The 25,198-nt window shown below is 39.6% G+C and overlaps 1 protein-coding gene across 23 annotated transcripts in view; it reads left to right on the forward strand.

The window, feature by feature from the left end:
- Positions 1-25,198, forward strand: part of ELAVL2 (ELAV like RNA binding protein 2) — a 101,387-nt gene that overhangs the window by 57,097 nt on the left and 19,092 nt on the right. For all 23 annotated transcript variants that reach the window (XM_030470327.1, XM_030470322.1, XM_030470325.1 and 20 more), the window contains one exon: positions 12,979-13,082. In XM_030470327.1, the coding sequence (XP_030326187.1) occupies positions 12,979-13,082 (104 nt within the window). The remainder of the gene's footprint in view (positions 1-12,978; positions 13,083-25,198) is intronic.

Below are 25,198 nucleotides of genomic sequence, written 5' to 3' on the forward strand. Positions count from 1 at the left end.
AAATCTGCAGAGTCTGTTCCAGTCATTCAGTAAAGTTGCCTAGTTAGTTCTTACTACTGACATTGTAGAAACAAGCTATTTTTAAAATGGTTAGGCAGTTTACCTATATGTTAACCTTGAATTAATGAGCTGATCTCAATATACAGCATAAGTGAGGACTCAATGTTTTAAAACTGGAACTCTTCATAAAACATGGTAAGGGACGTCTCAGTATAGCGAATCAGAGCATCATCATTGAATCGCTCTGCTTTTCAGCAAGCACTGTGCTTTTTGGTGGGTGTTAATGCAATATACATTCTCTTGCACTTTTCTGCAGATAAAACTCACTCTTTGTCAGTCATTGCAGTAACTTATAAGAAGCCTGTAAAAGTGTTGGGACTTGTCAACTGGCAGTGGTTCTCCAGTGATGAGGGATATCTTGTGTGCTTTTAGCAGAGGTAGTACTCTTTCGCAGAAGACAGTGCTTCCACCTTGAATCCTCATGCTGCCTGTTTGGCTTGTCTTATCACTGCTTATTCTTTCGTATGTTCTTGTAGGTATATATTGCTGTTATGACTTAGTGATTCTAGGCCAGCTGTTTGAATAAGTGTTACTTTTAGTGGAAACTAAGGCATGCTAGGAGATGTTTGAAACATTTGACTGAAACAGAAGGAGACTTGTGATCTGGGTTCTTTCCTGTCTTCTGAGTTTCTGGAGCTATTGAAGATAAAATTTGCTTATCTCCTGGTCTCTCTGGTACCTACTGTTTTATGTGGTTTAAGCCACAGCTTTCAGCCCTTCTTGAAATGCATTTGAAGCCTAGTGTTGCTGCACAACACTTATGAAGTCTTACATCTATAGCAAGGTGCGTTGATTATTCCCACACACACCTTTTATATAGAATTTTGCTGTATTCCTATAAGAATTACTTTGTGGAGACATATTTCAGTTTCAAGTAATGAAAATGACAGCTTTTCTCAGCATATCATTTTCCTGTGTATTTACCAACTATGAGAAATGGTTTGCTTTCTGCTACTCAGTATTGCAGGTTAGTAGTTGTTCTTGTTTCTTAAATGCAGGAGTTAATTAAAACTTGAAAGAAGGATATTCCCCTTTGACATACTTGCAAGGACATATTTTTTTCAGTTGACAGTGAACACTTATGCTAGGGAAAGGATTTATCTTCTAACAACAGTCTATCATTTTGTTACTGTTCTTCAATCATCAGTAAAGACTGGGGTGGGGAGAGGGGGAGGGGGAAACCCCTGTAACTGAAAGCAACACTGCAACTTAACTTTTGCAAAATGTGCCTGAAAAAAGGGTTTGAAAGAAAAAACAAACACAACCTCCATAATAATACTATGTCTTAATGTGAAGTTTGAGGAAAGCATTCATGTTCAAGTGTCATGATAGTTTTTTATTTGGATGCTCAAATACTGCAAGCTTCGAAATGCCCCAGCAGTAGAACAACATGCTTTATCTATCCGCTACTTATTTAAGATGACTAGGTGATACAATAAGGCAGGTCATTTAACACTGCTAGCTGTATTCCTGACAAGGAACCAGCAAAAGACTAAACTTCTCAGCTGCATGGAACATGTTACTACTAAAAGTGTTAAAAAATTGAAGGGTAAAAAGGCATTTGTTGTGGTTTAACTCCAGCTGGTAACTCAGCACCATGTAGCTGTTTGTTCACTCTTCCTTCCCCCTGGTCCAGGCGGGATTGGGAGGAGAACTGAAAGAATGTAAACTCCACGGGTTGAAATAAGAACAGTCCAATAACTAAAGCATAATACAAAACCACTACTACTACCACTACTAATAGTAACAAGGGAAATAACAAAGGGAGAGAATGTAAAACTGAAAAGGGAAGGGGAAGGAAAAAAAACCCCAAACAAGCAAAACCCCAAAACAAAACAATAAACAGCAGTGATGCATAATGCAATTACCCCCTGGTGACTGATACCCAGCCCGATCTGAGCAGCGATCTGCCCTTCTGGGTGACTCCCCCCAGTTTATATACTGGGTATGATGTGCTGTGGTATGGAATACCCCTTTGGCTAGTGTGAGTCAGGTGTCCTGTCTCTAGTTCCTTCTGGCTTCTTATGCCCCTCCTCACTAGCAGAGCATGAGAGACTGAAAAGTCCTTGATTTGGCGTGCTACTGAGCAACAACTAAAACATTGGTGTGTTATCAGCATTGTTCTCAGACTAAAGCTGAAAAACAGCACTGCACCAGCTGCTGGGAAGGAGAAAAATAACTGGTACAGCTGAACTCAGGACAGTAGCTTTCAAGAAAAGTAAGTTGATTTAGCAAATTTATGGTATGCTTTCACCTTAGCACAATAAGCAGCTTCTAGCTGTAATACAAAAAGCTAGTTTGTAAGAAAGCATGCTCTCTAGGTCTTGTCATTGTTATTTCAAGCAGCTCATTATTGTCACTAGTTACATTTGAATGGGAGAGGCTGTAACAGGCAAAACTGTGTTCAATCTCCTGTAGTGTCCGTAAGTAAATGCCCTGTTACTTCTGCTTTTGCAAAACCTTCCTACACAGTCCGTGCTTCCAACTGTGTTTTCGGGGGTTGAGATTTCCTATTTGGACATGGTGTACCTGTTAAGTCACCCTCAGTTAATGCATATTCTGGCTTACTGAACATCTTTAGTAAGGTTCATGTAAATCTTGGCATCCACAATATCCTCTACCCTTGGCTTTCTCTGCCTGCTGTGAGAAAGAACTAGAGCTCCACTCACATTTTTGTATTTGACCTCATCAAGTTTGTGTTGATGAAGCAGCAGATGACTGTTCCTCACATGTGAAAACCATGTGAGATGTAAGCAAGAGAGTGACACTGATTTAGTAAAATGGTAGAGTTGAACCTGGCTGAGATAAAGTGTCAGTTTCTCTTTCTGAAAAAGTCAGATTTTTAGAATAACTTATAGCTCTATTTATGGCTGTCTAATTACAGACATATTCTTCTGTTTATCCTGTATGGCAGGATAAACTGTCAAACACTTTGAACAGTGTTTGATCCTTTTCATTCGGTCTTCAACTTTCTGAGTAATAGCTCAGGAACTGGGTTTGGGAGAAGGAGGCATCAAAGTATCAAATAGAAATCTAGTAGTGATCACAGCTTACTAGATTGCTGCACTGAGCTTGCTGCTTCAGTGGTGTATGAGTTATGAGTGTTCAGTGAATAGAACCCATCTACTGGAACTATAAGCAAACTGCAGTTAAATTGGCAATTGCTCTGTGACTCACGCCTCATTTTGCTGAAGCTGCTTTTGAAATGCAGTTCAAGCTTTAATGCGAATGTCAAAGGACTGTAACTTGAGCGGTGATTTATGTTAAATGAAAATGGGAAGAAAGCAACACTGGTATTCTGTGCTTATTCCTTTAGCCTTTCTTGTTAGAGAGACAATAGCTTTGTAGGTAGTTCTAGGTACAGTTCTACAGTTAAATTATTTGCGTGACTGGATGTGTGCTTGTAGCCTTACTTAGTATCAAAATAATACTGTGGTAATCTTGGTGGCTTAAATAAAACACAGTTGGCAATAGTAATTTAATGAAGATGCAGTAACTTCTTTGAAAAAGAACTGGCACCAACTCCATGGGCTTGTTTCTCAGGAGGATCACCCTAGCATATTGCAGAGCATTTCTAGATCCAGACAGTCAGAAGGATTGTTTTACTCTGATAACTGAAACTATATTAAACTTTTCATGCTCCTGAAGGTGGACTAGAGGTTAGACATGCTGTTGGTCTTTCCCATGACCACACTGGCTTGCCTTCAGGAGACTGTAGGCTGTGACTACCTGCAGTGTTTAGGTTGATCTTAACACTGTGTCTTTTACGTGATGCCACTTCTGCTTTTGTGTGCTGATTAGGGAATGCATCTCCACTCTGAAATTTTAGGAAACCTGTGAAAAGTTATGAGTCCCTGAGATGAATTCAAGTAAGAGCTTTTTTATATAGGCTTGTAATATTGTCATGTGTGTTTATTTTAACAGCATTCTTCCACCAGTGCGCAACTTTAGGATAATGAAAGTCAGAATAAAGCCTAACCTCAGCTTGCTGTGAAACTGACTTGGTCCTGTTTACAAAGATAGGAAGCTGACTTGTTCTTACTATGCTTTAGTGGATCTTTAACAATTAAACATAAACATACAACTTTAAATAAAGTTACTCTTAGCTTATTGAAAATAGGTTTTGATGTAAAATGATGACTTGCATGGCTGGTGGCAGAAAATGTATTAATATTCACTAGAAAATGGACTCTTTTGCTCAGGAGCTGGCTGACATGTTCAAGGAGCAAAGCACTGAAGACAGCTTATGTAGCTGAAATTAAACTATACAAAAATAGGGTCCTCAGTCTGCTAGATTTCTTACCTCTTTTTTTTTTTTCCTTTTCTGCAGATTACAGACATTAAGTTTCAGCCTCTAGACTTTATTACTTAACCCGAGAAGTATGTTTTTCACTGTCATATATTGATGCAAATGGTATAACTTTTTTGGAAGATAAACTTCTTTAGCACTTGCGTGATACTGTAGTTCTTGCTGGTTATACTCATTTATTATTTTTCAGTAAAATCTCTTTGTAGAAGTTGAAATAGCCTTAAATATCAGTATATGGAAATGTCACTATACTGAAATCAGTGACTGTGTTGTAGAAAATACTGTCTTGGTTTTTTTGTTTGTTTGTTTTAAAATGCCTGCTTATCTTCACAGTTTTTGACTGCCCTTTGTGGAAGGTAAATGTGTGAATGTGTTATTTGCCTTTGAGATTTTTAATTATCCAGAGAATGTTTAGTTGTGCGCTTGTGGTAAATTTTTGTACTAGACCATTAAACTAGTTTTATAGCTTAGTGATACATATTAGTTTTCAGATGTGTTATTAACCAGATGCAAGTATTCTTCTGGGGTGTTTTGCTTTTTATTTAATGTGCCTATCAGGATGATAATTCGAAATTGATAGGTTTGGGTTCTTCTAAGAATTGGCACTTGTAGCACTCAGTTAATGGGGCTACTTCTCTTACATTACTTTTACCTGTTAAGGAGATGAGTAAGTGGAGGAGGAAAGGTGGAACGTACAAATCTAGCTCTACTTGCTCCTTAATGGACTAGTTTGTTTCATAGAAGTAATTCAGTCTTACTTTATAAGAAGTTGAGTACATACTGAAAAGATTGAGACTGCAGTTGCCTGTAGTATTTGTTTGGCTCTAAAATTTATACCACCCCCACCCCCACCCCCCCCCCCCCCAGTGAATGCCTGAAATTGCCAACTAAATGGAAAAGAATCAGACCTTACAAGAATGTTTAAGGATTCCAGACAAGGTGAAGGATTAGCTGGGTACTCTGGTAGTTTAATCAACAATTGCTTCCGAAAAGTAGCTTGCTCAGCCCTTGTATTGAGTATTCCATAGCTCTGAGGAAAACGGCAGCCAAGGACTCCCTCGTGTGGTGGGTGTGCCAAGCTTTCACAGGCATCTTGCTGTATTGTTCACAGACCAGTGTTGTGGTTCGCAGCAGTTAGAGAGAGCATGCGGAAATAACGCAAGTAGTTGTTCCTGGGAAGAAATGTAGCAGTAGAACCTTTTCTGAAGCTGCTGCTGCTTCAGCATGTGTTAGTCATCTAGCAGTAATATCATTGTATGCTCATGGAGCAGTGCTGAAAAAATACTAGCTATGTGCTCAGTCAAAAATAGTTTTACAGTATTGGCTCTGAATTTTGTCTGGGAAGACAGGCATCTCGTGATCATGCATGTAGGAAAATTTCCTTCAGCAGTAGCAATTTAGAGAGGAGAATCACGAGGACACAGATTCAGTAGACAACTGATATCAAGATTTCAGGAGACTTCAAGAGCACAAGATAAGTAGACTTGGTATTGGCCAGAAATTTCCGAGATGAGGCTTAATGTTTCTACCCAAAAAACATGTAGAAAAGCCCTAGTAAATTACCAAGATGCTTTAATCCATCATGAAATAAAACTTATGCACTAACCAGATGCTTTCCAATCATGATGTTATACGGAAAACAATTATATATTCTTTCAGGAGTGATGAAATGCAGCACTTGAGTTCACTGTGCATTTGTAACCTCACAGGGACTTTTCCTGTGTGATACAGTTCTCACAGTATTTCAGAAGCAGCTTTTGAGAGGGCTTACTTAACATCTGTGAAGTTAAAGTTCATACTGGTGTACTTTTCAAGCCTTTCTTTTAAGACATAACAGATTGTAAATGGCACTTGAACAGTTTCAGGCGAGCTCCTGTTAACAGGACTGCATAGTTCAGGTGACTGAACTGACGATTATAATCATAAAATGGTTTAGGTTGGAAGGGACCTTGAAAGATCATGTGGTTCCAACCTCTTTTCCACTGGCAGTGAGATCTTCCACTAGACCAAGTTGCTCAAAGTCCCATCCGGTCTGGCCTTGAACACTGCCAGGGGTGGGGCAGCCACAACTTCTCTGAGCAACCTGTGCCAGTGTTTCACGACCCTTACAGTAAAGAACTTCTTCCTAATATCGGATCTCAATCTACCTTCTTTCAGCTTAAAGCCATTCCCCTTGTCCTGTCACTACATGCAGTTGTAAAAAGTCCCTTTCCAGTTTTCTTGTAGGCCCACTTTAGATGCTGGAAGGCTGCAAGAAGGTCTCCCCTGAGCCTTCTCTTCCCTAGGCTGAACAAGCCCAACTGTCCCAGTCTGTCTCCATAGCGGAGGTGCTCCAGCCCTCAGATCATTTTCATGGCCTCCTCTAGGCTTGCTCCAACAGCTCCATGTCCCTTTTGTGCAGTCCCCAGAGCTGCATGCGGCATTCCAGGTGGGGTCTCATGAGAACAGAGTGGAGGGGGGAGAGAATCACTTCCCTCGACCTGCTGGTTATGCTCCTGTTGGTGCAGTCCAGCGTATTGTTGGCTTTCCGGGCTGTGGGCACCCACTGACAGGTCACATTGAGCTTCTTGTCTGTCAACACCCACGTGTCTTTCTCCTCAGGGCTGCTTGCGATCCATTAGTCACCCAGCTTGTATTTGTGCTTAGGACTGCCCTGGCAAGGGCTGCTTATACCCTTGCTGTGTTGTCCCTCCGACAGACAGCAGGATGGTTGAAGGACGAGGGCTTGTGAACGTGAGGGTGCTCCTGTCTTTCCGTAGAGAGCCTCATCTGCTTCGTCTTTCTGATCTTCTATATCCAGCTCAGTAGAATTGAATAAAGAGCTGTTGAAGATGCTGCCATTTGCACTTGTCTGAAATAGCATTTATTCTTGGTTCTGTAGTGCCTACAGGTTTCAGGGGATATTTCTCCTGAAACTTTGGTAGCTCATAGGTTGAAAATACAACAGTCATTTTACAGCAGTTCTGCACTCCAGTGTCTTATAAAATAGACTATCATCCTTTGACTGCTGCAGAAGGGAGCGGCTACACAAAGATACTCATGTGTATCACTCTGTTTAAAGTTTTCTCTTGTTACATCGTGTAGCCCCACTTGTTTACTTATTTCCAGCTGTTTTCCAGATCTGTGGTTATAATAGTCAAGGGAGAGGATCTCTTTAACCTGGCCTGCAAGGAAGCTGTCTGATCTAAAGGCTCTTGTCTTTTCTGTACTTTTTGGAAGTGCAGCATGGAGGAATTTAGCTGTTATGTGGCAGGTATATTAAGGCTTTAATAAGGTGTGGCTGTTCTAGCTGCTTCCGAAGAGAGAAGGTGAGAAAACAAATGTTGGTGAGTATGTTTGTGGGGTTTTTTTTTGTTTTTTTTCTTGCAAGAAAAGTTGCTGGCCAGGCTACTTCCCAGGGAGGTTGAGAGAAGAGACTAAAACATCTTAATTGCTGGCCTGGTGTGGTTGAGCTAAATGGCCTGGTTCAGCTGTTCGTGTAGCTTCTGTGTAACGCAGAATCTCAATGCAGGTTTGCTGGAAAGAAGAAAGCAATGGTGGGGGTAGATGATGTCATTTGTAATGTCTTTCAGTTTTTCTTATGTTCCAGTGTAGCTTAATTACTGTTTGGAAATAAGTTCTGGATTTCCTAGAGAAACAGGAAGCTTAGACACAGTAAAAATTATTTGAGAAGCACAAGCTACTAAGAGATGCTAATTATCTAGGCAGTGTAAAATCTTTGTTATCCTGCACTTGTCTTTAACAGGTGCTGCCCTCAGTCCAGTTGAGGCATTGACTGATGCCACGGACAGGTAATCACCACTAGCAGTCCATCCCTTGAAACTGTCAGCCAGTAGACAGACAATAGCAAGGAGACACCACCAGCTTTTCAAAGCAAATGCTTCATTTGAATCTAGTCAAAAGATTGTGCCTTATTGTAATCGGAATATATGATCTCTAAATTGATTACAAAAAGAAGGGTGCGTATGCAGCTGAGAATGGCAGCAGAGACCACAAGAAGCAAGTGATATTAAGTTCCCCATTCAAACGGAGGAGATGAAGTCCACTTCAACACTAAACACAGCTCAAGTGAAGCCTTTAGACTACAGCATCCAGTAGGAAGATAGGTGACATGTTGCTCTACAGTTGATAATGTCTTAATGTCCTATCTGGAGCAATCTGTAGACTTATGTGACAGGTCTCACTAGCTAGTCTCCAAGCACTGAAGTGGGGGATGCCTCAGGACATCTAGTTAAGTTTCATGATTTTTTTTTTTTTTTAATCATTTCTTCACTTGTGTCACATCTCCAGTAGTCCAACCTATGTCTTCATCATGATTTTCACTTCTAAAATCCAGTTCCTGCAACAGGACTGCTATAATCTGTCTACTTCAAGATGTTGAAGCAGTTGCTGGAAATAACGAAGTAGTCCTTTCGCATAAGTAGAGTTCTAGAGTAAGATTATTCCTGTTCAGAAAGTTGAATGTTCTTGTTGCCAGAGGAAGGAAAATGTTGTTGTTCTACTAATTCTAGTTAACGGGCTCTTTTCTGCTTTAAGGTATGTTGCTGCTACTTTAAAACATTAAGAATTGCATTAACAGACATTGCTCCTATCCACATCTACTTTGTATGACCAGTTCCTGTGGATAGCATCCATTTGGGACTTTTTCTGAATGTTGTATAGCAGAGGATTTTGTTTAGGGTTTTACAGCTGTGACCAGTATTTAAATAGGCTTTGTTTACAGTAAACTTGTGAAACAGCAGTGTAGAACTAGTTTATTTGTAATTCTTCTTCTGATAACTATTGTGAGTGAGAGCCTGTGCATTAGAATTAAATAGCTTGAAATTACTGTTTGCCCTATTCTTCTTATAATCCGTTCTATACATTGACCGTAATGCCAAAAAATAACTTGGCATTATGTGATAAACTACTTTCAATTTGCATCATCATACATGGTGGTCGAGTGATATTTGTGAAGCTCATAAACTTGAAGTCACTTGTTTGTGTTGAGATTGAGTAGGCCATAATTTTGAAGATCTAGGAGAGGCTAAACTGGATATTCATAATATCTAAACATGTAATATTTGAGCACCAGGACAGCTAACCCAGAGAGCTGTCAGAGGTTTTTCAGATGGTAGTGTCATTAAGCACAAATTGGGAAAACAGAGCTGAGGCAAGAACCTTATGGGCCTGACCCTGCATAATATACATTTAAATCAGAAGTTTAACTTGTGGACAGCTACAGGTTTATCTTCTTTCTTCCATCACCCCGTCAAGGGCTTGGACATGATCTACTTTGTTTCTAGACTTAGAAAAAGTGTGTGTTCTGCATGAGATTACTGTCTTGGTGAATGGAGTTTTGTGTAGAAGAGGCAGAGAGTCCAGAGCTGTTTCTTGTTAGTGTTCAGTTTAAACCTTGGCTTCAGGCACTACAAATTAGCCATTACAATTACTAAATGAAGCTCCTCATTTTTAGGTATTGTAAACGCTGGCTGAATTGGTTTAAGTGCATCTAGCTTCTACTTTGTCTTGAAAGCAGAAAGTTTGGACATTGAGGAGGTAGGGGAAAAAGCTGCACAGAAGGAAAACTTATAATGGTCAGGTGTCCCTACTTGAGTAAAATTTGTGGGCAGTGGGTATGCTGCTCTTTCTCCATCTGAAATCCACAATCAGATGGGACTTCTCTCTGGTTTCTACAGCTACAGTGGTACTAGCATAAGTTTTGACTGAAGTCCTGCACATCAGGAAAACACTTGGGCAAAAAAACTGAGCTTCTAAGTTTTTGTAACCCAGTTGGCACTTCCCTGCCAGTCGAGAAATACCACCAGCTGTCAGACATACTTCGCAGTAATTGGAGTATCTGATGGGTTGTTTGAAATAGCTGCTTCTGCCTCATTTTGTGAAATGCTTGTCTGAGTTTTCTAAAACTCAGCCATCTGCATATGAGCTGGCAAACCTCTTAAACAAGAATCTTCCCTTAACACAAGCCGCAATACTAAAGAGCAGTCCCTCAAGCATCTGGTTCCAGAAATCATGTTCAATTTCCAGATATTTGTATTGCTTATTGGGAGCCAAGATTCATCATTCTTAAGAGCTTCTGTGAAGAAAGTGTTTTTTGACTCAATTGTTGATAATGTGTTACTGAACCACTAATCTTCAGGCAAAATTTCAGTATCTGAAAAGTTCTGCTGTAACCATTTCAAATCTAAGGCCTTTGGAATGTCAAATCTGAACACCTCTGAATTTTAGATGATAGTCCGAACTAAACAGAACAATTAAATCATTTACGAAATCACTGAGGGCAGAAGGACTTACAGAGGTAATCTAGTCAACTCCTCTTCCTCAAGCAGGTTTTCCCTGAGCAGGTTGCCCAGGGCCACATCCAGTCAGAATGCAGTAGAGACTTCACAAACCACAGGGATGGCCTGCCTTAGTGTTCCACCAGCCTTACAGTGAAAGCTTCTTTTTTTAATTGGAAAATTGCAGAATAAACCTGCAGAAATCAGTTCATGCTTGTCCTGAACAAATTATTGGATTTTGTGCAGCTTCGTAGCCTAGTCTACTAATACTCATCAAGCTTAACTACTAGAATGTCCCATGAAGAACCTGTCATGACTGCTATCCTTTGTAATAGGTAGAATGGTTTTTGCCTGCAGTGATCTGAGTGGTTTTGATGTGCAAAACAGACTGTGTGAACAGAGGTGTAGTAGAAATAATTTCTGCACATCTTTTTCTGTTCATTCTGGAATTTGTGGGTAGTGTGTTTGAAACATCTTACATGAAAGTTTTCTTTTTGAGATTTTGTCATTTTTTAAGGTGGTGATTTAAATGGGTTTATTCCTAGGAGATTACTGGTGCCAAAGATCAGCATTTCTGTGTTAGGAGATAAGACTAAAAGCCATGCACAAAAAGACATTCCTTTAACTTGCTCTTTTTCGGGGACACTGCTGGGAAGAGTTTCTGCTGACAGTGGGAGTGATGGAGACGACAGGTACAGAAATTACTGTACTATAATCAAACTAATAAGGAAAAAGGCACTTCTAAAATAAGGAACTTAGCTATATCTAGCTAGAGCTGTAAATGAATACAGAAATGCTTCTGCGTATTTCCATATTGTTCATTACAGAAACACAAAATTGCTGAGGTTGGAGGCACTTCTGAGATCATGTAGACCAAACCTGCTCAGAGTAGGGTGGTCTAGAGCATGTTGCTCAGAACTTCCTCCAGTTGCGTTTGGATGGATGGTTTTATTAATAGGTTGTGTATATTGACCTGTTTATTGCTTCATCTAGCCAATTCATTTGTGTTCATGTGTGCTGTTTTGAGGAGATTGGAATGAATTGGGATAGCTTTTGGGGGCTGTGGTGGTGGTGTCCTCTTAACTTGTGGTTGTACAAAGTTTTGAGCATCAGCAGTGGTGAGCTTTTTACTAAACAATCTCTTGTCTTAATTACAAACCTTTCCATTAGTTTTTTTGCTTTCTATACAGCATGTACTAAATAGTGTATATATACTGTACAAGAACTCAATACAGCATAGGTTCTTCTGTATCTTAGCTGGCAATAAATGTGCCATTTGTGCTTTATGAAGTATTTTTAGCCTTCCTATGTTGTTATATCTCCAAGCTGATATTTCAAACTAGCATTTTGTGAATTGGATGCTTCCATTTGGCTTGTTGACTGGTTTTTGGACTTCGTTTCAGTTCCTAACTAAAAAAAAAAAGGTCAAAGAGTATGGGAGAGTTTGACAAGGTATGTGCTAATGAAGGATATTATTCTGACAGATGTTAAATTTTTCTACTTACTTTCATTCTTATGCACTGAAAGTATTTTTAAAGGGATATGCTAGTTAATGGTGGTATACTGCAGGTTTTGAAGCTGTCAAAAGATGACTGCTGCTAAACTCAAATGTTTAGTAAGTGCTTAGACAGAATATAGGCTTAGAAATGGGCTGGGGTTCAGTGATTAAGAGTTAATTAAAAATGCTTTGTTCACGTATCATCTGAATTACCAATACTAAAAGAACCTGAAAATATTTCATCTTTGGATGATATTCAGCTCATGACCAGTTACTTGTACCAGTTGTTTGGAATATAGGAACACAATAAGCAACTTCTTGTTGCTGAGAAGGTCTGTTTAGTTTGTGAATAACATCTGCAGAAATGTTCAGCTTCAAATTTTGCTCAAATTCTGATACTGAGGTGTATTTGAAGCACACTTGTTTTTAAGCACTGGTCTGGAATTTTGCCATTATACTTTCTATGTTCAATTAAAGTTCCAAAGTAAGTAGTGGATTTTTTTTATGCTGTCTTACCCTTGAAGCTCCTGCACTGCCTCTAGTCTCTTTAACAGATCACAACACACTCCTGAACCTACTTTTTATAGCAATTTTTAAGTCTTTCGTTAAACTGACTTAGCCATTTCTGTGCTGAACAGAGGAAGCTAGTTAAAAAAATCACTAACCTTGCTGGAAAAATTCAGTATTGTGAGCCTTTGATACTCTCTACCTGCGGCAGATGCTGTCTTTAATATAAACAATATATGGTCAGTGTGTCTGTATGTGTGTTAAATACTGTTATTCATTGCATAGCATTTGCAGTACTAATGATCGCTTTTCTTCTCTTTAATCAGGACAGAGCTTGGGTTATGGTTTTGTGAACTACGTGGAACCCAAGGATGCTGAAAAAGCTATCAATACTCTGAATGGATTGAGACTTCAAACTAAAACCATAAAAGTATGTAGTGCCAATTATGATTTAAAGAAACTGAAATGTTTTGACTTCTTGTTGATCAGATATACGATTTGTTTTCCCTTTCCAAGTGTAACTTAATCATTCTGCTAATGTCAGTAGAATAGACTAAGATGTTATGTAGCAGATGGTTAGTCCTTAGTAGTCTGTTTAGTTAGATTATGGTTTATAAAAAAATCGTTTTGTTTGTTGGTTTTTTTTTTTTTTAATGCACCTAACATTTAGGTGTGAGCTTGAACTGTTTTAACTGAGGAATTGTGTTGTATGCCTCAGTTACAGAAATGCAATGTTCTGTATAGTCTGGACACTTCACTGTGTGCTTTCTCCTATCTTGATGGTTTAACTTGCTTATTAATACTTCCTTTTCTAGGTTGCTAGTGTCTTGTTTCTCTTACAAATCTGCAAAATGAAATGCTGAAACAAGTCTTTGGTAATACAAATTATTGGACTCCTAGGGCTCTAAGTCTAATGTTTGGCACTCTGGGTTTTTTCGTTTGTAGCTCCTGCACCTCTTGCTTACTGAATTCAGTTTCCAGAATTTCTAAAAGTAGAAATCTTGAGTTATTTGTTCTCATCTACTGTCCTAATCCATTATCAGAAGCGATGGATACTCACTTGAGCAATTGTTTGAGCTCTGAAAGCTTGAGAAAGAGGAGATGAAATAAAGTATATCAGGGAATGCAGACTTTTGAATGTGTTTAGCAGGTGTATGTGCCTGAAGGCAATCCATATTCAACCAGACCATTCTTCGTCATTAAACAGCAGGATTTGCTTAGCTGATTGCTTGGATTGTGGCTGCTCTCCAACTAGGATCATATTTGAGCCATAAGATAAAGCTCACCTCTAAAAAGGTTTAAACTTAGAAAGCAGTGTAGAGCCACTTAAAAATGACTGAGACAAAAATAAGTTATTAGTAGTCATGGTAGAATGCCCTACCTGTTCTGGATTCATAAGTTTTAATAAAGTGGATTACACTACTTGAAACTTAAATACTGCTGTTTAACAGGTGAGTCATGGCTCACAATAACAATGAATGAAATATATGGATAAATGCTTTGCTGCAGAAAGCTCCCTATGTGCTTCTGGCAGACTTCTTGCCCGCAGACAGTCTCTCCCATTTTCTGCTCTGGGGGAAAATTGAGGAAAATCGTTTCGTGTTCCAGGTTCTTTGAAGTTTTCTTTTGGGTGGTGGTTAGATAGGGAATGGGTTTGTGTTGCAGTAGTATTGCAGGTACATGGTATCTTTGCATTTAATGTCTTGATTTGGACAAATGAAAAAAGCATCTGTCCAGGGTAGAAATTTGGAAGTTCTGGTAACTATATAGCCAGGTAAAAAGGATGTTATAGAGAATCATAATCAAGCCAGGTCTCCCAAACCAAAATGATCCTGTAAGGGGGTTTCCAGTGACTGACTTTATGTTGCCAGTATATGAGTTCTTAATCTTCTTTCACCTTGCTAAATAATTATGCAGTGACTGTATTTCTGCAACTAAAAATCACGTGTTAAAAAAAAAAAAAGAAAAGTCGGGGATGGGGGGAGAAGTGAAAAGAGAGTATACAGATGTGTGTGATGATAATGGTGCTCCTCCTTTCCTGCCTTCCCAGGACATGAAAATAGAATTGTAGGTTGTGAACAACACTAGGGACCCTTATAGTGAGATTAAAGTTTATGTGTAATTTTTCAGAGATTTGTGTCTTAAATGTCCTTAGCAAAAGAAAATCTGGAGCATTTCAGTTGTCACAAGCCAAAATGAGGACCTCTTCAACAAAATGAAGGCAATATCTGTTTAGTTAGAAAAAGTATCTGTAAATATTGCTTGTTCATGTTACCTACATCCAGCCCTGTTAACTCCAGCAGCAGCTTTCAGTGTTAGTGTATGTGATTTAAGGGGAAGAGCTGCTTTACTCTCTTCTCCTTTACTCTTCCTTCTTGGGCACAAGCTGGGTTTCAGGTCAAGTTTTCGTGACTAGATTCTCCCAAGATGCTGTTTAAAGAGGCTGGTTTTACTTCCACACTGCAGAAGGGGCAGAGGCTAGGGAGATCCCTAATATGTTTTAAGACTAAGGCATTTGTACACTGGACAGTTGCTTCTACTGTTAAAAGGAGGAGGATGTCCGTGTTTCAGTGACTTGAAAGGCAACTAACCAAGAGTGTGTCTGTCTTTATCTGAACCAACAGAAATCGCAAGCCTACTGTGACGCACTTCATAATTTACATATTTCTCAGATGAGCTGGGGGCAATACTGAGCAGAGGTAAAGTCAATATCTGAGGCCTTTGCTGCCTCTGAGGGCAACATCTGGGTGGAAGAAGTCACCAGATCGCAATACCAGGACCTTTGCAGAAACTACTTACAGTTTATACACCACAGTATTCCTACTTCTTTGGAGATGATACTTCAATTAAAGTTTGGTAAACTCAGAATCTAATCCGTAGATCTACTTGCAACTTTAAAAAAAAAAATAGATGTCATTGAGATTTTTATATAGCCCTTCATATGAAAAATGGTGGAATACTCCCAGTGTTAGTGGGTGGTTTGCTTTCAAAAGACATTTGTTCTTGCTGTATGTTTTGGATTCTTCTGTAGAAATGTTTGTTTCCCACTAGTGTGTAACACTGGAAGGAACTTCATTGTTTAGGTGAATGGACCCTTATACTGTGGGTGACTTGAGGGAGTTGTCCTGATCCTTGATGTGTGTGACAGTCTAGCCTGGGGTCATGACATACCTCTGATCCCTTGTTTCTGTACTAGCTTGTTAGTCATTAAATATATTTTCTTGATGTGCAAAGCAGTTTACCTACACATACAATAAGGTACCCTCTGTAGCATAATTTATGGGTTTTTTGCAATGTAAACAGCCTAATTTGTGTTGCAAGCACCCTATGAAGTTTGGGTCTAATTGTTCAACTTTAATGTGAAAATAAGTTGCATCTTAGAGGTGAATGTTTGTTGTTTTCTCTTTTGGAAGAAGCTGTTGCTGGGAAGCACTTTGGCTCTCTTGTGTTTCAAAGCCAGTGAAAATGTGGATTTCTGTGCCTGGAGTGATTAGTCTGCTTACCCACTTGCTTGCCCATGATGTATTTTGGTGTTTTCTTGGGTTTTTTGTTTTGTGTGGTGGTGTGGTTTTTTTTTTTTGTGGGGTTTTTTTTTTTTAAGGGATTTTTTTGGGGGGGGTGCTTTTCTTGGTTTTTTGTTTTCTTGGTTTGTGGATTTGGGGTTTTTTCGGTTTTTTTGTTTTTTTTTTTGTTTGGTTTTTGGGTTTTTTGGGGTTTTTTTTGTTTTTGTTTTTTTTTTTTTTTTTTTTCCACTTAGGTTGTCCTTGAAAGATCAGTTCTTACCAAATACAAAAAAACTGAGAGGAGCAAACAGCATGTAAGAGCCACTTACATGCTGTCACTACGTGACTTGCACGTAGTGACAAGAAAATTCAGTGCATTCTTTTTGTTGGCCTGGCTTCTGCTTGGAAGAGCAGAAATCCTCAGTTACTCCTCTACCCTTGCTCTAGGGAAAACTTTAAAAAAAAAAAAAATTTTAAAAAGAAAAATAAAACCAAAAAACCAAACAACACAGGTGAATGTATTGTGAGATTGTCTAAATAGGAGCATTTTCACTGCAACTACTACAGTCACAAAGCACTTTGCTTCAAAATTTAATATCATTAGAAAATGAAAGAGTGGTTTTGGATTACCTTCAAAATCAGGGACTGAGAATTACATGACCCATATGCAACTCATTCACCAATTTTTCCCCTTGGCAAAGTAAGAAATAAGACTAAGATAACTTCTTACTATAGTGTTACCTATTGCTTTTTTAAGTACCAGTTGTTTGGTTTATCTAAGTAGAGCAACAGACTTTTAGTCTACAGGTCATCTTCTGGGCAACTATTTAAAGAATATATGCCAGTAGTTAGCTGAATAACTGCTGTATGCCAGAGGCTGTAAGAGGGGAAAAAAAAATCCCGTAACTTACTGTGGTGAATAGAATAAAAATGCAAAACAAACAGAAAAATACACAATAATACTGTCAAATAGGTATTTTATGACTGAGTCAACATGTTTTGCATTCTGAACTTATCATGATCTCTGCCAAATATTTCAAATTGCCGTAGGGGCAAAATACTCATGGTGCCTTAGGTTTGAAAATGTGACTCAAATTCATTGGTTAACTGGAAAACTCTATTCTATATAATTAAGGCACATCATATTAGTGTTTGTATTAACATGTTATAACTCAAGTAAAACTGCTTTGGGTAATTAGCCAAATTCCCTCATATTCTGCAGTGTCCAGAAGACATCTCAAACCTTTGATTTCATGTGCTTCAGAAGATGTGAATGAATGCAAGAAAGTTCATTCGAAAGTACAACCAGCAAAATGCAGATTCCACAAAACTCAGAAATAAGATATTGTAGCTACCCCCAAACTCTGTTTTCATGCTAACCCCTACTTAGTGGCCGTATCCGAACTTCACAGATAGGTTTTGAGTCCTGTACAGGAGGTAACTTCCAGGAACTTGCCTACAAAGCTCTCATTTTGGCTTCACTTGAAACTCGTGAATTCTGTTACTCAGAATGAGTAAAGCAAATGTGTTCACAAACTATGTAATTTGCTGATTGCTCTTCCCATTTCCTTTTTTCCCTCCTTTTAGCTAGCTCTGACCCAGCCTGTTTGTCTTCCCTTTTGTCTTTTCAGAATTGCACTTACAAGCCACACTAAAAATCAACAATACCATCGCCATCTTCTTCCTTGTGTCATTTTAATTTCAGTTCTTAGGTAGAAGTCCCTATTCCAACATACATGCTTTACTTAAGATGTAATTAGAAGCTTGAGGCATCTTTTCCCACTTAATTCTGAAGCATCTGGCATTGGCCACTATGAGGCTTCTGTATGTCGATTTATATGTTTGCGAAATTAAAACCAGACTAAGATAAACCTTGACCAAGCAAAATGCCAAAAATGAATTCCGGAATCCATTACAGATCTGTGTCCACTTAGCAGAGGCATCCTCATCTCCTTATGAACCCTTGCCTCTATTATAATAAGAAATTAACTCAAAGGCAACAAGTAATAATAACAGACTTGTGTATTAAGAAGAAAGTGTAGTAAGATTCTCTGTCTAAAGAGGAGTGGACAAACAAATGGCCTATCCTTGAACTGGCACAGAGCTGTGTAAGAGGTGATATATACATAGACATATATGTAAATATGTGTTAGAAAGGGGAAAGAAAATATTTTGTCCAGGCTAGAGGCTTTGGAGTTATCCTTTTTTATAAGAGGCATTGTTTATCTAGCTGTTCTTTATCTAGCCTAGTCATTCTTAAAAATTGGAGTTAGTAAGGTTTCCTTCTCTTTTAAGTTCTGTGGGCTATTAGGGTGTTTACATGGGTAATTATTACCTGTCAGGGGACTAGAGATTTAAGAAATATTTTATCTAAAGTATTAAATCTGTAGGTTTTCTTCCCATTCCTTTACAACTCTGCGTATTTAAAAAAAAAAAAAAGGGCTTATCATGTGACATTCTGCCAACTTCCTGTTGGAATGAAGTTTGACAAGATCCTTGGCTTAGAAGCACAGATGTCCTACTTTGCCATCATCACCTAGTTAAAAAGGTCCTGCTGTAGAAAGCTGTGTACTGAGAAGAGCTAGTTATGGCTTCTACGTAGAACAGTGAATACTGAACTATCAGCTTTACATAAGCTAAAAGTGCAGTACAGCAAGGTAAAACTTGAAAGTGAGGGATGTGCCACAACTTCATTAGTGTCCTCTGAGGTAGAGTGTCCTTAAAACTGGGCATTATGCAATGCAATTTCACTTACTGCCTTGAACCATTGCTTAGATTTAGAATAAGATTAATTTTAAAGGACTTAACCTCTAACTTGGCTGTTCAAGATCTCCGCCTTTATGAACCTGTGATAGTACTCTTGAAAATGCTGTGTACACTCAACAGAAAACAACAAAATGCTGATAAAATAAACATGCTAGTTTTGATTTCTGAGTTGGTGCAGCAGATAATAGATTGAGATTGTTCCGATCTTCACCACTGATACTTTTAGAGGAAAATTTTGGTAGTGTCACTTCTTGTAGTAATTTTTTTCATTGACTAATGTCCTTGGGGAGCAATCAAATATGTGAGTTGTGTAAAAAGTCTACTGAAATACCGAAGGCAAGTGAGCTATGAAGGTGAGAGAAATTCTCCTTGCCTTCTCAATTTTTTTTTTTTCTCTTTTTCCCCAGCACTAAAGAACACTGATCTAGTGAGTAGCAAAAGGGATCCCATGTGGAGGTTTAATTAAATATAGTGAGGTTTATCAATGCTATCAATCAGCAAAGGCTGAGAAAGGGGAGCATGGAGCCAGACCATTTAGTGGTCTTGACAGGGTAATTAAATACCTCAGGGCTGTATTCTTAAGGTAAAATTGAAGTGCTGTAGCAGATCTGAAGCAGAGGAACAATTTGTCTTGGAACACATGTAAAGGTGGGTTGTTTTGGTGTTTTCGGTTTTGGTGGTTTTTTTTTTTTCCCCTCAAATTTCTGCAGGAGTTACATAAATGGTAATCATACAATCTTACAGCTATGATACAGTTAAAGCTTTGGCAGCATTTCCATTATAAACCCCCTCCTCACCTTACACATGACTCTTCACCCCCAGGTAAAATTTGTTCTTCACTGAAATTTAAATCCTGTAAGACTTTGAATATTACTTCACCAGCTTAAGCCGGCTGCTTGTTTTTCATGTTGCTGAATAACATTGAGAGGAGGATTCACTTCTGAATGCATATTGCTGTCACTTTCCTGTAAACCACATTACAGCCATATGGTTGTTCATTAATGCCTAACCACTCTGAGGAAAATAACTGTGTCAGACTGAGCTACAGAATGTGCTAATCTCACCTCCAGTAACTGCTACTTCAGCAGCTTTAGTTGTGGCTGCCCCATCCCTGGCAGTGTTCAAGGCCAGGCTGGATGGGGCTTTGAGCAACCTGGTCTAGTGGAAGATGTCCCTGCCTGAGGCAGGGGGGTTGGAACTGAATGATCTTTAAGGTTCCTTCCAACCCAAACTGTTCTATGATTCTATAAACTACACAGCTTGTTTTCTTTTTGGACTCCAAGTGCCATGTTGTAGCTGATTAGAGTTTCTTGCAGAAGTCTGTCCCTGATTTTGCTGGGGCAGAGGATCCTTACACCACTGCAGCTCACCCTAAGACTGTTGAGCAGGTTTGCAGCCAAAAACCTCTGGTGCAGTCAGGTCCTTCGTAGAGCCTGTGTTAGGGGGGGTTCTGACACAGAAATGGAAATAATAGAAGTGGCCAACAGCACTGCATGGAGCTGAAGGATGACTGCAAGTGTTGCTTAAAAGCCAAGCCCTAAGCAAGTGGGAAAAGCCAACAAAAGCAACAAAAACCTGCTTGTTCCTGCTGAGATCAGTTATGCATCTTTTGGTCCTCTGCCCTCCCCATGCTATTTAAGTAGCGTATAGCTTTCCGCATGTCCAAAAGGCTTCAAATATCAGGTATGGAGATCTGTCAGGGTTTGGTTTTTTTTGTTTTTCTTTTTTAATCCAAATACTTGTTTTGTCCAAAGAATGCTTTCACTACCTAAGACGTGGCTGCATTTATTTTTGAAGTTATGGAAGTCTTTGGGACAAATTGACCTCTATTAAGCTAGTGGCTTTCAAGTTTTTTGACATATTAATTAAATACTGACTCTGGGTGTCTTTCATCCATGCAGTTTTTCCTGAAAGGTTTTAAGATCGTCCAGCGAAGCAATAACTGTAAGGGGCAATGAATGTTTTGTGCATTTCTATAAGGTGTGTCTGTGGAATGAATAATGCAAGAGAGACTCGAAGGGATATGTTTGCCAGTGTCTGTTAGCAGTAGCAGCTCCCTAGACACAACATACGAAAGTTGAAGTATACTTTTTTCCTTCAGAATAAGGAAAAACTTGTGAACAGATTCAAGTCAACTCCAAAACCAGGAGAATTGGGGTCTGCTGTTTTGAGATTTTGTTCTTGTTCTTATTATTCCTGTGCTGGGTATTGTTCTGTTTACTCTTGACCTCTGTAGTATGAAATGATACGGGTTTTTTATTGGAAGTGTCTGAAGTTTGTGATGCTCTTGTTCACTGGTTGGGCATGAGTGGGGAGGGAGTGTTCATCAGATCAGAATCAGGAATGGATGGAGGAAGGACTTTGAGACTGTCTGAAAGTGAGAAGTAGGAAACTAAAAATGTTTGTGAATGATCTCATTTCTTTTATTGTACTTTAATTCTTAAAGAGACAATTATGACTGCAGATTTTATTCTTCCATATTAGTCCTTTTAAAGGCAAAACACAAAAAACCCTGGAAACAAAACACAGAAAAGGAACACAGTCAAGAGTTAGGAACTGAAGCTGTTGACTGAGGTGAAGTGCAGTTAACATTGGAGAAGAGCTAACCAGCAGATGTGGTGAATTCTGTATTTCAGTTACTCTCCTCATCCACACTGTTCTTACAAGTAGAGTACCTCTGTTCAGAATTACCTGAAGATTACAGAATTAATTTAAATTCTAATGCAGTTTAGGGCCCATTCTAATAGAAACAATGCAGCTTAGAGCCCATCCGTCCTAGTCATCATACCTGTTCTTTCTGATCTTGACCTTTGCAGCAAACGGGCCCTTTTGTCTTCATCAGTGATTATAGCAGGAACACAGAAGGATAGCCAGTTCACATTTGCAAGGTCAATCTCTGTGGACACTTAATCTAAAATTCATTGAGCTGTCTTTGCAGAATATGATACTGGTTGCTCAGAGGTGTCCTACGGTTGGTATTTCTGTCTCTCACACTGCCTCTCTGAGAACATAAAGGCAGCTTTTTCATAAGATCACTGTATTCAAAAAACGTTGTGCTACCATTTCATATTTGGCTTTTAGCCTAAGAAAAGGCCAAAACCAAAATTAGGAAGACTGCTGTTGGAAAGTCCTCATCTGGTACTGTGACATGATCTGTAAAGGTCCTTTCACTGATATTGGTCATGGCTTTAACTATTTTTCAGAGTCTAGCCGTGAAAAATTCTAAGAACTTTAGAGACCTTGTGTTTTAAGATTCTTAAGGAATATTCTTAATCTGTGTCACTGATTTCTTCCAAGGAGTGTTTTCAGAGAGCTGATACAACCATACAAACACAAAAGATAACAGAATAGTGTGTTTCTTAAGTGCAAGATCAACTTTATCTGTCCTTGCTTCATGAGTCACAAACTTACCACTCTTACATGAAATAAATTCAGATAACTTTGACATAAGTGCCTGCAGAAAATTGTTTTACAAATTGGTAGAAACTTTTTTTAGAAGCACTATGCCTCCTGAGAATAGTGGAACAAGGGATTGTTTTCTGGTAGCAATTAAAAGTCAGAACATGCCTGCTGATCTAATTGAAGCACCTCTGCTACCCAGAGACCTTCTGTTGGTTGCAGACAGCATTGTCAGACACACTGAACTTCAGTTGCTATTTTTTTTTTTTCTGCCTTGTAAGAGAACAGAGGGTATAAATCCTACTGGAGCAGGTTTAGCTGCTGGCAACTGCTACACAGTGATGCCTGAAATCCCATAAGGATGTCACTTGCCAACATCATGATTGCTGCTTTTCCAATTGAAAGATGGTTTTCTTGGATAACATAGTGTTATCCAAGGGTGTGAGATTGAGCTAAATTCAAGCCTCCTTGAATCCAAAGCAAAGGGCATCTATCTAGCTGCGTACTTTCAGCATAGGGTGGAAGAGGGGAAGGGCCCTTTTAAAAAAAAAACTGCTTTTGAAACTGTACCTCTGATCAGACCTGTTACTGCTGTGTGTATTGAATTTGATACCATTCCTCATGAGTATTGCTCCTGCCTAGTGATGAGAACTGGCTGTATCTTGTTAGAATGCTCATGGTGTAATGCCTGCCTTGGTCAAAGAATCATCTAGGTTGGAAAAGACATTTAAGATCATGAAGTCCAGCCATTACCCCAGGACTGCGACGTCCACCACTAAACCATGTCACTAAGGGCCTCATCTACACAGTTTTTGAACACTTCCAGGGATGGTGATTCCACCACTGCCCTCGGCAGCCTCTTCCAATGCCTAATCACCCTCTCTGTGAAGAAATTTTTCTTCTCCCCCCCCCTCCATCTAGACCTCCCCTGGTGCAGCTTGAGACCATTTCTTCTTGTCCTGTCACTTGTTAGTTGGGAGAAGAGACCAACCCCACCTCACTACAATCTCCTTTCAGGTAGTTGTAGAGAGCAGTAACGTTCCCCCCTGAGCCTTCTCCAGACTAAACACCTCCAGTTCCCTCATCCATTCCTCATCAGACTTGTGCTTCTGATCCTTCACCAGCTTCATTGCCCTTCTCTGGACCTGCTCCAGCACCTCAGTGTCTCTCTTGTAGTGAGAAGTCCAGAACTGAACACAGGATTCAAGGTGCAGCCTCACCAGTGCTGAGTACAGGGAGATGATCACTGCCCTGGCCCTGCTGCCCACGCTGGTGCTGATACAGGCCAGGATGCTGTTGGCCTTCTTGGCTGCCTGGGCACAAGGTGGCTCATGTTCAGTTGGCATCAGTCAGCACCCCCAGGTCCTTTTCCGTGAGCAGCTTTCCAGCCGCTCTTCCCAAGCCTGTAGCATTGTATGGGCTTGTTGTGGGCCAAGTGCAGAACCTGGCACTTCGCGTTATTGAACCTCATGCCATTGGCCGCAGCCCAGTGATCCAGCCTTGATGGTGACAGGGAGGATGAGTTGATGATTTACACATGAAATACCAAGTGTTTATCTTACTGTGTCAACATGAGTGCTCAGGTGCTTTAGCTAGTGAGTCTTCAGCATATAGGAGAAGATCATAAAGAGGTATTTCATAAAGAAGTATTTCATACTTCATTTAAAGATAGCCTTGGTAACATACTGGGCAAAAAAATTGTTTCCCAGACTGGAGAATCCCATGCTTTGTCAGAAAGTATTTCATCTCAAGAATTAACGACGGGCTTTCTCAGTTTCTCAATCTGGGTGTCTTTAATGCATCACTGCTGCGCTATGCCTTTACCAGTCTTCTCATCCAGACGAGACATGCTGATAGTCTCGGTTCCTCTTAGAAGTTGCTGTGCTGAGCTTCCTCCTGCCTGTACTTAATGACTAAATCATGTCCCATTCTGAGAAAACTGCAAATTTGAGAGGGATGTATTAAAATGCTGAGCTGGGACTTGGAACCAGAACTGAATCCAGATTTTTTCTTAGGTTTAATGATCCAAATAACCTGAGCAGCTAGCTTGGTTTCCTAGCTTTGTTGTGGGCCTAGGGCTTTTGACCTGCTGCCACTGGGAAGCAGGATGAGTGTGAGCTGTGCGGCAGGCAAGTAGCACAAGTCCTGTAGTGGTTGTTTCCTGACTGATGAGTCAAATACAGAGACGCTGTGGAAGAGGAATGAAAGTTAAAAATCTTTGAGCCCCAGTACTCGTGGTATCAGTGTTGCTGTCTCTGTCCAGTAACTAATCTGAAAATTGGTGGAAGCCTTAGATGCTGGAGACCTGGTAACTAGCGTGCATACATGCTCAAGGGTGAAGGTGATAAATGTATAAATGTGGAAGACTTTCCTGTGGTCAGGTATCAAAAGCTGTGAGAGACTACATCTGCAAGGAGACTTCACTTTACTTCAGTGGAAGTTAACATGCAGAGAGGTTATTCCTTAGTTTTGAAAAACACATCCCTTCTTTCCCCTATCTCAGAAACCATATTGAGTTTGTATTTGTGAGTCTTGGGTGTGGTGTGGTATATTTTGCCTACAGGTCTTTGGCAAACTCATTATCTAGATAAAATTATGCTAGTTCAAAGGAAGAGCTTTATAAAATAAAGGTACTCCTGTGTTAGCTAGTCATGCTGATGTGAACTACTATGCCCATCGGTAATCACTTTGAACATGATAGAATCATAGGATGGTTTGGGTTGGAAGGGACCTTAAAAATCCCATCCCCTTGCTGTGACAGGACAGGGACACTTTCCACTACACCAGGTTTTAGACCTGCTTTTACAAAAAGCTTGTAAAGAAACTGGAGCTTCAACACTGTTCTAGTTGGGCAGATGATTTTGATGTGGAAATGGCT

Source organism: Strigops habroptila, chromosome Z (genome assembly GCF_004027225.2).
Source record: "Strigops habroptila isolate Jane chromosome Z, bStrHab1.2.pri, whole genome shotgun sequence".
Taxonomy (NCBI): Eukaryota; Metazoa; Chordata; class Aves; order Psittaciformes; family Psittacidae; genus Strigops; species Strigops habroptila.